Here is a 14660-nt window from a genome sequence, read left to right on the forward strand (position 1 = left end):
TATGCATTGCCAGTTGTCTTATTTTAAGAATTATGATATGTTTTGTTTATTTTTATTTCAGTAATGTACGGTATATAAGATTTCCAATTAAGTTTTTTATACTTATTCATGTAAAAATCCTACCTAAAATGAAAAATCCTACCATTTACCATAAAAAATATATTAGGTAATTAAATTTAGTAATTTAACCACCTAGCATTATTGTTTTTATTAATAGGAAGGATTTTTGAAGCAGTAAAAACAAAGTTTTTAATTTTAGGTTACTTAAAGATTGCAATATTATTATATAAAGAGGCAATAGGGTATAATTCATGTCACCATTATGTAGCAGTTCTTAAGTAACCTTAGGTTTGTTTATACTGGTTCAAAAATCCTTCATATTAATGAAAAACAATAATGCTAGGTGGTTATATTACTAAATTGTATTTCCTGGATGCGTATAAGTGTGTATGTAAAAATAAAATTTAATAAACGGTTCTGTTTCACGTATAAATTTATAAAGAAAAATAACATTTAATACACGTATTTGGTCTACGTGTAATCCTAGTATATCATAAATTGCTAATATACGTTTATCATTTTGTATAATATTGGTATATGTATATACCATTATAAAAGGAATATAGAAAACTTAAATATTATATACGTTGAAGTCGCGGACATTTTGCAGTTTATTATACGTTTCACATTCTTTGTCGTATACCTAGATAAGAGGAACGGTATTAGATCAGTTTAAACGTATAATATACCATTGTGTGTTGCTTGGGTCTTTTGCCTCCGGTTTAAAAAAAATTGTAATGATCAAAATTTTCGTAAAGACCAACATTGGGCGGACATCTGAATTTTTACTACAAAATGGCTCAGTTTACAGCTTTACTTCCATTATCGATAACGGTAATTTGATCTTGAATAGGCTACGATTTTGAGTCACGATTTTCAGAAACTTTAAGACTTCCTGATTCATTCAGTTCAGCTGACCCAATCTTCTGTGAAATACATTACTTTTAGCTTTTCGGGTATATACTTTCTTACACATTGTAAAAAGAAATTCTCTCTTTTCTGCTAGGTAGCAGCAATCTGCAGCAATCTGCAGAATTTTTTAGGTTATTATTGTATAGTTCTTATCACGAAACTTTTCTTCTATACTTTTCTACATTTGGCATCTTGTGTGATAATGCCATGAATCAAACGAAAAAACCCTAGGCAATACCTAGGCAGTGGATATAAATGTGATCTGATAATAATGCTATGTAATGCTATGTTACAGTCCATAATAAGAACATTTGGATTTTCGAGACATATTAATATTTTATAATCTAATCTAGTTTAAACCTTATTTAACACTTCTCTGCTGTCTCAGTAATTTTTTAGCAAATTCATTTTAGCAACATTTTTAACAACAATTTAGACTTAGCTTTTAGATCTCAGACTTGGCTTTTAGTCCGTCCCCAATTCAAGTCAAGCATAGATATGTTTTCTCCGTCAACCGCAGAGTTCGCGTCAAATTCGTCTACCTTTTTACAAAGGGGAGCTCGAAAAATATTGCACCGAGCGCCCCCCCCCCCAGTTGTCAATCTACGCTACCGTATTCTTAGTATACATTTAGATCGAGACTATTTAAATTTACCTAATGCTATTCATTCTTTTTTTTTGCTGCCAGCCAGTCATATTTATTAGTTATTAATAAAAGAATAGTGGGTAAAACTATACAGGGTGAGTCTTAAATAAGTGCAAACATTTTCAGGGGTGGTATATTTCGACCCCAGGAACACGTCTAAGAGTTTTTTTGTAAAAAAATGTGTTAAAAATCGAGCATTTTCTTTTAAACATTTTAAAAATATTTTAGAAAACTTTTTAGAACTTCCTGTTCACCGCAAATTTTCCCCCACGGTATAGTTTCTTAATCTCTGATATTATGGTACTAGAAGATATGCAAATGCCGAAAAATTGGGGTGGCTCAAATTTTTTTAAAAATATATATATTTTTTTAATTTCCAGACCTAATAACTCGATTGGACTTATCTGAAACTGGATAAAGAGAATATTTTATGTTTATTTTATTGAGATCTACCAGCCCTTTAACTTTGGAATAAACAATGAATAACAATAAATAACTATAAAGAGTAAATAAAGTCATTTGAAGGGGTTAAATAGGGATATAACATATATTTTGATCGCTATTACCAATAGCTGTAAATAAAAAAAATAAAAACAGCTTTAAAAAATAAAAAGAGCTGTAAAAAATAAAAAATAAATTCAACCTCTGTCGGGGACCGATCCAACGATCCGTTGCTCCTGACTCGGCAGCCTTAACCACGGAGCCAAACCAGGCTATATTGAACTTGCGCCTAGCCGTACCGTGCAACTCTCCAACTCCAAACCACATTTCCCCCCAAATTTAAATCGTAGGTTATTTTCTTGCCTTTTATTATAAACTTGTAACTTTCGAGAGTAATTTTTTAATAGTAGCATAATTTAACCTAAATTTCAAAAACGTGCAAATTATAATAATATACAGGGTCCAGCAATAGTGCGTCGGGCATCTGTAACTCCTAGAATAAAAAACATGGAAATTTTATTTAAGTGCAAACCTAAAGTATGTGCTAAGATGTATTTCAGGAAAATATTATAACTTCTATAGAGTGGCTCAAAAAAGTGTCAGTGGATTGGGATAATTTTTTTTAAATGGAACACCCAGTATATTATTACATTTTTGGCCTCCTTTCAGATCACTTTACATAAACCTAAGACATAAGTAAATATATTTCGATAATTTCAGAGATATTAATAAATAAATAAAAATTATATATTTTTCAACCTTTCTTAAAAAATTATTAATAATACAAGAACTGTTCTGAAATCAAAACTGTATTAGATATTTACTTTAGATGGTCTGTACATACTTTGCTATAAAAATGGAAATCGTAAATCATACAGGATATTCAAAATTCGACGCCAGACTTTCTAAAATATACAATAATTTTTCTTTGTTTTTTTTTAATGGGATGCCCTGTATATTATTTTTTCAATAGATGGAGAATTAAAAAATTAACATTTTTTGCATTTAGAGTATTTTAAAATTTTTAACGGTTTCGTAGATATTGCCGGTTTGGTATTTCATATGATATTTTCTACAGTAAATGTTTATCAAAGCCACCCAATCAATGATTTTTCTCTCGTATTTTACCATTGAAAGCGCCATATGAAATAATACTGGGTGTATCCAGAAAACTATTAAAAAATTTGAAATACTTTAAATACAAAAAATGTTAATTTTTTTCTCCTTCAAATAAAAAATAATATACAGGGTGTTTCATTTAAAAAAACCAAGTAAAATTATTTTATATTTTTGAAAGTTTGGCGTAAAATATTGAACATTCTGTATGATTTACGATTACCATATTTATAGCAAAGTAAGAACAGACCATGTAAAGTAAATATCTAATGTAGTTTTGATTTCAGAACAGTTCTTGCATTTTTAATATTTTTTTTAAGAAGGGTTGAAAAATATATATTTTTGGTTTATTTTTTAATATCTCTAAAACTATTGAAATAGATTTACTCATACCTTAGGATTATGTAAAGTGATCTGAAAGGAAGCCAAAAATGCAATAATATACAGGGTGTTCCATTTAAAAAAAGTCATCCAGAAGTTTTTTTTTAAACTCTAATACCAAAAAGAAAAACGTCCATATTGGATCCAACTTTATGGCGAAAACTGTAATTATTGCATGGCTTCCCCGAAAAACGTTGTAACGGACATTTTTTTCAAAATAGATTTCAGTGAAATAAGGTTGTAATTTTCCCCTAAGAGGTATAGCGTTTTTTCCTGGGTTTTTCACTGAAATTTCGATATTGAAAAAATTGTTGGTTACAACCGAGGAGCTATTCAATTATTATTCAATTATTACATTAATTATTATTACATTAATGTTTACTAAGCAATATTAACCAAAATAAATTTGACTTATTTATATTACTAACCTTACTAATTTTTGTACCTAAATCAGCTCAATTTTTCTGTTCTTTATTGAGGCAAACTTATCAGTAATATCATCATTTAATTAATTAATTATATTTATTAAAGCCTATTTAAACGAACATTTTCCTTAAAATTAAGCTTATAGAGTCTAACGTTTTTCTCTAAAGCATCGGCTATTATATTTTGATTTTTTTTTAATTTCTTAGCATTAAATGATATTTTAAAAATGTTTTGCAGAATCCCCGTGTTTATGCAAAGATCTTGCTATATTTACTAAATCAGTTAACCCTTCTTTATTCCAAATGCCATATTTATATTAGAAAATAGTAAACACGACCAACAAAATAATTTTTGTAAAACAATACTACTACATAGCCAATTAAAATCAGAAAACCAGGAAGACTTAAATTTAATATTATAAGATTTACCACTTTTTCTTATTTCTTTTTTGCAATTTAGGTATGTTTAAAGTTTCAGTTGGTCGCCCTTGAGATAAAACATCTTTCTTGCACACCTCTTTAAATTGCACACCAAGTCATTAATTGGGTTCATATTTTAACACATACACACACACAAAACAGTTTTAAAACACAACAACAAAACAAACGGCAAAAATTAACAAGTTAAATCAACAAAAGCCATTAACAAACAACAATAAATAACAACAACAACTTTACAGTCTTTACACGGTTAATTACTCGCCGAATTATCCGAATATTAGCATAAATGCATAAATTATGCGCCGCCGTCACGCATTTCCTGAACAAAAGGAAGACAAAGAGAACTGCCCAAAACTAAAAATTCATTCACATCGGTCAACCATAATAAGCTTCGGGGCGGGGGGATTTACATCTGGCGATAGATTGACGTCACGTTACCATGGAAACCGTGCAGCCGCTTGGCTCAGAAATAGAAACATTTTCACTTGCACTTCTGGCTTGTAGGCGCGTGCGGGCCTATAATGCTACTTTTTCGGCCGGAATTATTGATGCGCTGTACCTATTATGCAGAGGTCCGCCCGGAAAAAAATAAATAACTTATAAAAAATTACCATTTTAATATTTAGATGCATGTAAATATATTAAACTAAATTAATATTCTAAGCAGTAAAGTTTATTCTTTAATTTGAGTATTTTTTCGGTGAAGTGCCCCTTCACCTACTGCACCTGACGAGCCGCCACTGAATTTAAGTAAATTACGTCACATTTAAACAGAGGTCACCGTCAGATATCTTTATATTGGACAAACTTTTATATTGCAAAGTCATTACGAGGGCTAAAAGGTAGGACCACGTAAAATAAAAAAAAAAATAAAAACTTCGTTACCGGTCGCACAATTTCCGTTACGGGTATTCTTATACAGAGAACTGTGTTTTTCCATTTTCCCTCGTAATTTTACGAAAATAGTGAAAAATATATCAATCCATAGATGGATTATATTATTCTAACTCTGACGAAATAAAAATATCTACCTGGCCAAAAAAATCTTTTAGGCATTTTTGTCAGCGCTAAGTGTTATCTGCAGTGGCGGATGTTTTAAGAATCATTTTAAGTGTCTCACACAATTTAAAATTTTCTTGTTTTCTATTTTCAGATACTAAAAAGATATTATAATGTAATTTCGAGGGATGCCAATTTTCTACTTCAAAATTTGATAAAACGTCAATTTTGATAGATACGACGCTATCTTGCTTTTTTGAATGGAACCCCACTCATATTTTAGTTAATTTCAAAAATATATATTTTAGTTTACTTTGCACTTATAGTTTTCTATATACAGGGGACAGGAGGTTGAAAATGAAGATATCCTCTAATTTTTATGTATTTAACAGTGCCGTAAATAGCCGTTTCTGTGCCTTGTGCGAGCTTCTATAACTGCGCCCTTGTTTTTTTTAGATATTATAGATACCCCAAAGCCTAGAGCAATGCTATGTATAGGCCTACTTTATTTCATTCAGGGTGATAATATAACGCACAAAGAACTTGAGGTTGGTGGAAGAAAAATTTATTTTTTAAAGAACTGATGTGGGAAACAAGCAGACGAGCCATTTGATGTTAAGTGAACCCTTCGCCTATTCTATTATACCACCCACTGTATCTCACTCTCACTCACTAAAAGATGATGCTTAAGATTTAATTTTTGGACCACTATGAAAAAAACAAAGAAAAACATTCTAAAAGAAACGCAATTCTTTCAAACATAAAACATAAAATAGGTAAAAAAAAAATTATTAAATACAAATATTATTTTGTCTTCAAGATATTTGTTCTGAATACGGAGTGTCTGAAGCATATTTGCTTCTTATTGGAATTCTGTATCGAAATAGTTGGAAAGTACACACACAGAGAGAGAGAGAGAGAGAGAGAGAGAGATTTCTCTAAAATTTTAAAGTTACTTTCCACTTCCTATAAACCAGAAAATCTGTTGAATTAACTTATATCCAAATTTTTCTAAAACACATTAATTCGAAAAAATCTTCGTTTGTTTTGAGGGCATTTTGATTTTTTTTATGAAAATTTAGTTTTTATCGTATTATCTTTTACTACTAAATCGTGTTGTAATGATTCAGTCAGTTCCAAGATTAGCTTTATTTTTCAATTGATCGAATTGATTTCTAAGGTTCGTGACGCTTTCAAGTAGTTTTTCATACCTTTGGGAGAGATTTAAAATAGTACTTTCTAAAAATATTAAGAAATATTATTTTGTACATTTCTAATGTTGTTTTAATAAATTTGTCTTCACCGACTTCGGTTTTCTAATTGGATGTTAATATAATGTTCAACGCTTTCTGTACACGTGGATGTACATATAATATACTATAATATACATGTACTATAATATACTATAATATACTATAATATACTATAATATACTATATATACTGTAGAATATATATATACTATAATATACTATAAAACATAAAATAGAACTAAAAATGCAATAAATTTATGCAGTGTACATATTATTCTTATGGTTTATAAATAAATGTGTATCGTACAATATTATGTTATGATTTTAAATAATTTTTAACAACACAACTTATTTAAAAAAATTACTTTACTAGAAAACAAATTATTGATAAATATTGATAAATACCCACTTTAAATATAAATTTCATTGCAAACCAAATTCTCGTCATTTCATGTTGGTCAGAACTTTTGATTTAGGGCTATAACGGTATTCCCCCGAGTTCATTCAGTTCAAAAGCAACAATAATCCGGCAGCATGTAATGTTGAAAAATGTTGTACTTACACTAATTTTCCAAAAACCATGCTTTTGTCTTGTTCTCAAAGGAGTTTTCTACCAGGGGTTTCACTAGGTGTTCCTAATCCGTAGATCTGCCTATGAGTGAGGGACGCCAGATATATTTTTGTCTTCTTTCTTGATTTTTCTTAATTTTCTTTCTTGATTTTTCTTAATTTTCTTTCTTGATTTTTCGTAAGTTCTTTCGCTTGAAGGATTGGAATCCACCGTTGGTAGTTAGAATACTCGTGTTCTACCGACGTTTTGTGAATATCCTACCGACTGCGCCAATTGTTAGATTTTATCTTTCACTTTTATTATTTTAAAAAAACATTAAAATACTTAAAAACACTTTATTAAGTTTTAATAAAGATACAAAATTATTATATGAACTTCGATACGACACGGATACGAGTTGCGTTCGAGAGTTGTTCCTCCTGGGAAAGAGATCGGCTTAAATATTCTTAAAGTTGCTGAGTCTTCGCTTCCCATCATGGAACTGCGACTTGTTTACTGAAGAGACCATGGGAACATCGTAGTTGGAAAGATTCTCAAGAAACATAATATGATTGTTTATGAGTTATATTAGAACGAACTTATACGTTTAACTTTGGAATAAACAATGAATAACAATAAATAAGTATAAAGAGTAAATAAGGTCATTTGAAGGTTAAATATGGATATAACAACTCCCCCTTTTAGATAAAAGTTAACGCGTGGAGATAACTTTTAGACTGAATTCTTGTTAGGATTAAGTTCAAAAGATTCTTCTTCAATAGGTTCTTCTAAATGGATACTGGGTCTTCTACGAGGCAGTATTTTCTTCCATTTGGAGAAAGTGGATTCAACTTGATTTCTTGGAGGTGATGGTGGGTAGTCATCATGAGAAATTGCAATTCCAATTCGTGATCTTCTACGGGATTTGCATTTGCAGAAGATGTAAATCAGGACCAAGGTGACAATTACAATTATGGTTAAAATTGTAAACCAACCATGGTGTTTCTTCACAAAAGGTTCATTGATCAAATTGTTCAATTGTTCGGAATATTCATTTAACTTGTGATTTGCAACACTCAAATCTTCTAGATTCAGTTTGCTCAATTTCAGTGGTTTCAGATTTGGAATCTTGATCTTCTCAGGAATATTACTGCAACAACTATATGGTATTTGAATTGGAAAAGTATTGTATGTTACATTATCATAAACATTAATGTCTTTTTGACCTTGAATTCTTGTACTGCCAACAAAAGCAATACATTCACTTTGTAACTTTAAAAGAGTATTATTATTTAAGATTTTTGTAATAATGTCTCTATTTCCACATTTAATTGTTAATGGTAAAGGATCTGAGATAATTATTAACCAAAAGTTTAAATTTAATTTGTTTATGTTATATTCTTTTGCCATGATCAAAGAAGATTGACAGGTTCTTGGCAGGTGATCTTGTTGCTTCAATAGTTGAGCTTCACATATAGCATCACTATCGATTGGATATGGAAATATGTTGGAACAAATTCTTGTTTTTCTGCCTGTTGATTTGCAAGCTTCTGGATCTTCAATTATTATGTACAACAATGAATCATCGCTACGCGCAATATATTTATAAGTTGTACTTAAGATATGATGTAAAGCAGTACGATGATCTAACAAAGGAATTGGATAAATTCGATATAAAGTATACTCTTCAGGTTCAACTAAAGGTATATTTAGAACAAATACTACTTTAGAATCTAACTGATAAGCTTTCAATTCAATAATATCTAGATACTGAGGTATCGATGTGGCAGAAATTGGTAATGGAAGATTATTTCTCTTTAATGATTGAGATATATGCTTTAGCGAGTCAACCAAGTCATTTGGAGTAATTATAGAACTATGCAATATTTTTAATCTTGCAAAAGTTATTGAATTTATAATATCATCAATTTGATTTTCTAAAAAGGTATAGCTTTCCATAAGAGATTCACAAATATTTAAAATATCAATTTGTGATTGGAAATAATTTAATTGATCTGAAATGTCCATTATTGATTTTCTTATTTCTTTTATATCATTATTAAAAGTCTCTTCATCGATTTGTAATTTTTGAATTGTAGAATTAAACTTTTAATTACAGATGTCGTTACAGATATTTGATTTTTTAATAAGTTTTCTATTTGATATTCATCTTTAGTTATTTTATTTATACAATCATTATAATATTCACCATCAGAAGCATCTAAATTACCGGTTATTGATTTCCATACTGTCCCAATGCCATTAAATATACCACGCTTTTCTCTATAAATATACTTATTCGTATCGCGTATTATTTCATTATATTTTGTATTAATTGATCTTGATATTTGTAATAAAAGACTTATATGCGTTTTAACTTCTGATTTAAAAGCTATCATTCGTGGTGCATCTTCTTCTAAAGTGTTTAAAATATTATCTAATATTTTATCATTATTTAAAATAGTATTTTTAATTAATTCTAAATCTTTATAAACTAATAGTGTCCATTTATCATTGGATACTTTTATTTGTCCGTCTTCATGTAGGTACACTCCGACTGTATTGTTGATTGGTGTAATAACATACTGGGAGTATACTATGGATAGTAGTAATCCAATAAATCTGAAAAGAAATTATTCGTGATTAACCATATCACGATTAAATTAAAACCAATTTAATTAAACCATTTTTTTTTTCAAAACAAAATTAATTTTAGATGTTTGAGTCTCAGGGTAATTCTATTAAACCGGCAAAATTTTTAAAAAAATTTCTTTTTCAAAATGTTCGTTAAATATGTTTTGATTCTTACTCTGTGAAAATTTATCTTGTGATTACGATAATAATCTAGTATTTGAGGTTTTTCATCATCTACTGGAGTTCTAACAATATCTTGACAAATTGTTAATTTAATTTCTTTCGTGAAATCTGCGAAAATATAAGAAAATATTTTTAATATTGGAAGTTCTATTTGATTTTCAACGTAGTACGTTTCTGCTAAGTTAAATTCATTTTGTTCTTTATATAAAATATAAAATAAAAGAGAAACTACTGTAGTTGGATCAAAATCGAGAGGGATTATATAGTATTTCCTGTTTTTAACAGTTTTACTATTAAAAATATTTATTCTTTTTAAATGAAAGTCTGGATTTTCTTCTAATATGTCGTCAATTATTTTATGATGAAATTCTTGTATTTTATTTTCCAAAAGAATGTAATTATATTTTTATGTTGTTTATCTAATAATTGATTATTGGTAATATTTATTTTTGAATAATCAATCAATGATTGAGAGTCATATAAAGTGACAAATTTATTATATTCATTTTTAATTCTATCATCGATATCAATATCATTATCAGAATCTTCATTTTCAATTTCTTCATTTTCATTTTCATGTTCACTATCAGGTGTATTTTCGTTTGAGGCAAAAATAGGAAAATTTGTTTTTGAAATAAATTGTGCGCATTTTTTGAAATGATTGATTTTAATTCTAGATAAAGCATCTGCATTTTTATTTGCTTTTCCAGATTTATGAATAATTTTGTAATCATATTCTTCGAGTTTTAAACGCCAACGAGCTAATCTGCTGCCAGGGTCTTTAATAGAAAATAACCATGTTAAAGGGCGATGATCTGTTATTAAAGTAAATTTACGACCAAAAAGATATGGACGAAAATGTTTAACTGCCCATACGATTGCCAAAAGTTCACGCTCTATAGTGGAATATTTTGTTTCAGCGCCGCAAAGGGTTCTAGAAGCAAAAGCAATAGGTAAATCTTTTCCTATGTGTCCTTGTGAAAGAACGGCTCCTATAGCAAAAGCACTAGCATCTGTTGTTAATAGGAAAGGTTCTTCAAAATTTGGATATATCAGAATAGGATTTGAAGTCAAAGAATTCTTTAATTCTTCAAAAGAATCTAGACAATCCTGATTAAAAATAAATGGAACATCTTTTTGCAAAAGTCTTGTTAAAGGCTTTGATAATTTTGCAAAGTTTGAGATAAATCGACGGTAATATCCAGCTAAGCCTAAGAAAGATTTTATTTCTTTCGGATTTTTGGGTTGTGGAAAATTTTGAATACATGAAACTTTTTCTGGATTGGGTTTAACACCTTCTGGAGTTATTAAATGTCCTAAGTATGCAACTTCTTTTTTAAGAAATTCACATTTATCTGGTTGTATTTTAAGATTTGCCTTTTGTAATCTTTGAAAAACTTCTTTAAGTCTGGAAATGTGTTCATGAATAGTTGGAGAATAAATTATTATATCATCCATGTAAACTAAACATCTTTCATTTTGAATTCCTAATAAAATATTGTCCATGACTCGTTGAAAAGTCGAAGGGGCATTTTTAAGTCCGAATGGCATTCTGACAAACTCGTAATGACCATTTTCTACAGAAAAAGCCGTTTTGGAAATATCTGAAGGATTGATTTCAATTTGATGAAATCCTGAAGCAAGGTCAAGTGTTGAGAAATATTCACATTTACCTAACTGATCTAAAATATCGGAAATATTAGGTAAGGGGTACTTATCATCGATTGTAAGTTCATTTAACTTCCTATAATCAATAACAATACGCCATTTCTGTTTTTTAGAAGCATCTAATTTTTTTGGAACAATCCAAACTGGAGAGGACCAAGGAGAAATTGAAGGACGAATAATACGTTGCTTTAACATGTTACTGATTTGTGTTCTAACTTCTTCTTTGTGTATTTGTGGGTATCTGTAAGATTTAGTGTATATTGGTTTAGCATTGTTTGTATCAATTGAGTGTTTAATTTCATTTGTAAAAGTTAAGACATCATTTTCTAAATAGAAAATATCTTGAAATTCGAGACATAAATTAGTTATAAGTTCTTTTTCTTCATCATTTAAATGATCAGTCCTAAGTTGTGATTTTATTGTTTGAATTCTATCAGTTTGATTTGAATTTGGAAAATAATTATTTGTTTGATAATTATTATTTGTTTGATAATTTAAAATTGTTTGTGAAATGTAAGGTTCAATTTGAATATCGGAAAAATTAATTGATTTTGGAATAGCATTACAATTAATTATTGATGTCAAAAATTCTCCATGTTCATTAACATGAACTAACGCATTTGGAATATAAACTTTTTCTTTGTCTTGTTTAGATAAAATTGCATCAGTATTTTGTAAATTACATTTTAATTTAAAAATTTGTTCTGTTCTTCCATTAATATTTATTTCATTTTTAATTTGTTCAGAATTTAAATTTTGTTCTCTCAGTGTATCTTCAATTTTAAATAAAGGCACCGTTTTAAAATTTGTTATCAATTTTCTATTTTTTAAATCAACTGTGCATTGATAATGTTCAAGGAAATCTGATCCTAAGATTCCGTCAAAGTCTATATCTAAGTTGTAAATAAAAACTTTGTGAGGATCATTTGTTTTAAAAGGAATTAAAGTAGACTGAGTTATTAATAATTTCTCGTTAGTAATTCCTTGAATTGAAATATTTTCTGGTATTCTTTGTGGATATTTTTTAACTGTGTTTTCTTTAAAAATTGAAATTCCTGCACCTGTATCAATTAATATTTTGTATGTGTTTGTTATGTCATTAATGTAGTATAAACTTTTAATGTCTACAGTGAAAAAAGGTTTTAAGTAAATTTCTGTTCTTGGGATTGATTCGTATGGTTTAAATTCAAAGTTTGAAAATTCGTTTGAATTTCGTTTGTGTCCGTTTTCTGTGTATCCGGAGGATGGTTTTGGTCGGAACGCAAATGAAAATTTTGCTGTTGAGCATTATCGTAGTTTTGATAGTCATCATATTCTTGCTCAGAGTAATAATTTGAATAATCTTGAGAATTTGGAGAATTATCATAAAAGTAATCATTTGAAAAATTATCAGAATAATTTTCAGAATAATTATTTGAGTAATTATCAGAATAATTGTTTGAATATTCATTTGAATAATCATAAGTTGAATAATCTTGATTTATAAAATGTGCTCTGTGATTATTATTATTAAAATTAGGATTTCTTTGAATTACTGAAGGGCGTTGTTGAATTACTGAAGGGCGTTGTTGATTGTTTGAATTATTTTGTTGAAAATATGGTCTTTGATTAACATTTTGACTTTGTGTAAAATGTTGAGGTTGTCTTTGAAAATTGTTGGTATTTTGTGGGTTAAAATGAGTATAATTATTATTATTCATTTGTCTTGCACGACATAAATCGTCTCTGGATAGATGTCCTAAACGTCCACAAGATGTACACTTTGGTGGTGACAAATTTGGTCTTTTAATAGGTTGATTTTGTGGAAATCTAACTGTATTCAATTTATTTTGTTTCTGATTTTCAAAATAAGAAAGTTGTAACTCTCTTCGAATACGAATTTGAGCTTCGATAATGTCTTTTGGATTACTAGCACGAATAATATGTCCTATACGTGGGTCTAATCCTGTTAATAATGTGTTTAATGCCATAGATTCGATTAAACAAATTTGTGCTTGTTTTTCATTATTTGTTAAACTGGATTTTTGAATATTTGCATGCATTTTTGCATTAAAAATATTAAAGGCGATTCATTTGGTAGTTGTTTAACTCTTTGTAGGTCTTGAATTAATGATGATAAATCTCTAGTATCACCAAAATGAGAATTTAAAAGTTGTTTTATTTCAAAATACGAAGATGGATTTCTAGAATTTATTAATTGGGCTGCTCTACCTCTTAGTTTATTTTTAATGTGAATAACTAATAAGAGTTTTTGGTTACCGGTTGACATGCCAAAAGCACAATCACATGCATTTAGAAATGTTTGTAAAAAGATTTGATCTCCGTCAAACTCTGGTATTATTGAAAATATTTCAGATAGTTTATATGGTTCTATCTCTGGTTCATTATTCATTTCTGATTCAGACATTTTTATTTTTATTTTTAGTAAATGGTAATAACTAAAAAAAATATTTTATTTTTTATTTTATTTTATTTTATTTTAAATTATTTTAAGTAATCGACTAGCAGAATAATCGATTTATTTAAACTTAATTAACTTAGTTAACTTAGTTAAGAGAATAACGAGGTTAAATTAAAATAACCCTTTGTTAAATAATCGTATAAGAAAATATCTTATTTTTTTTTATTTTATAAACGTTTAAATAAATTCTTTTTCAAAATAATTTTTTTTTCAAAAAAAAATAACACTAAAATAAAACGTAATGATTCGTTGTGTACTTACACTAATTTTCCAAAAACCATGCTTTTGTCTTGTTCTCAAAGGAGTTTTCTACCAGGGGTTTCACTAGGTGTTCCTAATCCGTAGATCTGCCTATGAGTGAGGGACGCCAGATATATTTTTGTCTTCTTTCTTGATTTTTCTTAATTTTCTTTCTTGATTTTTCTTAATTTTCTTTCTTGATTTTTCGTAAGTTCTTTCGCTTGAAGGATTGGAATCCACCGTTGGTAGTT

General features: G+C 28.6%; 1 protein-coding gene across 1 annotated transcript; it reads right to left on the reverse strand.

The window, feature by feature from the left end:
• Positions 1-7358: 7358 nt before the first annotated feature.
• On the reverse strand, positions 7359-14526 carry LOC115883496. The gene is made up of 2 exons (XM_030901865.1): positions 14431-14526; positions 7359-9845 (listed from the first exon to the last, which is right to left on the reverse strand). The coding sequence occupies exon 2, from the start codon at positions 9249-9251 to the stop codon at positions 7956-7958; it is 1296 nt and encodes a 431-aa protein (XP_030757725.1). The 5' UTR covers positions 9252-9845; positions 14431-14526; the 3' UTR covers positions 7359-7955.
• Between the last annotated feature and the right edge of the window lie 134 nt (positions 14527-14660).

The sequence above is a fragment of the Sitophilus oryzae genome, unplaced genomic scaffold (genome assembly GCF_002938485.1).
Source record: "Sitophilus oryzae breed Bouriz unplaced genomic scaffold, Soryzae_2.0 scaffold_1931_pilon_pilon, whole genome shotgun sequence".
Taxonomy (NCBI): domain Eukaryota; kingdom Metazoa; phylum Arthropoda; class Insecta; order Coleoptera; family Curculionidae; genus Sitophilus; species Sitophilus oryzae.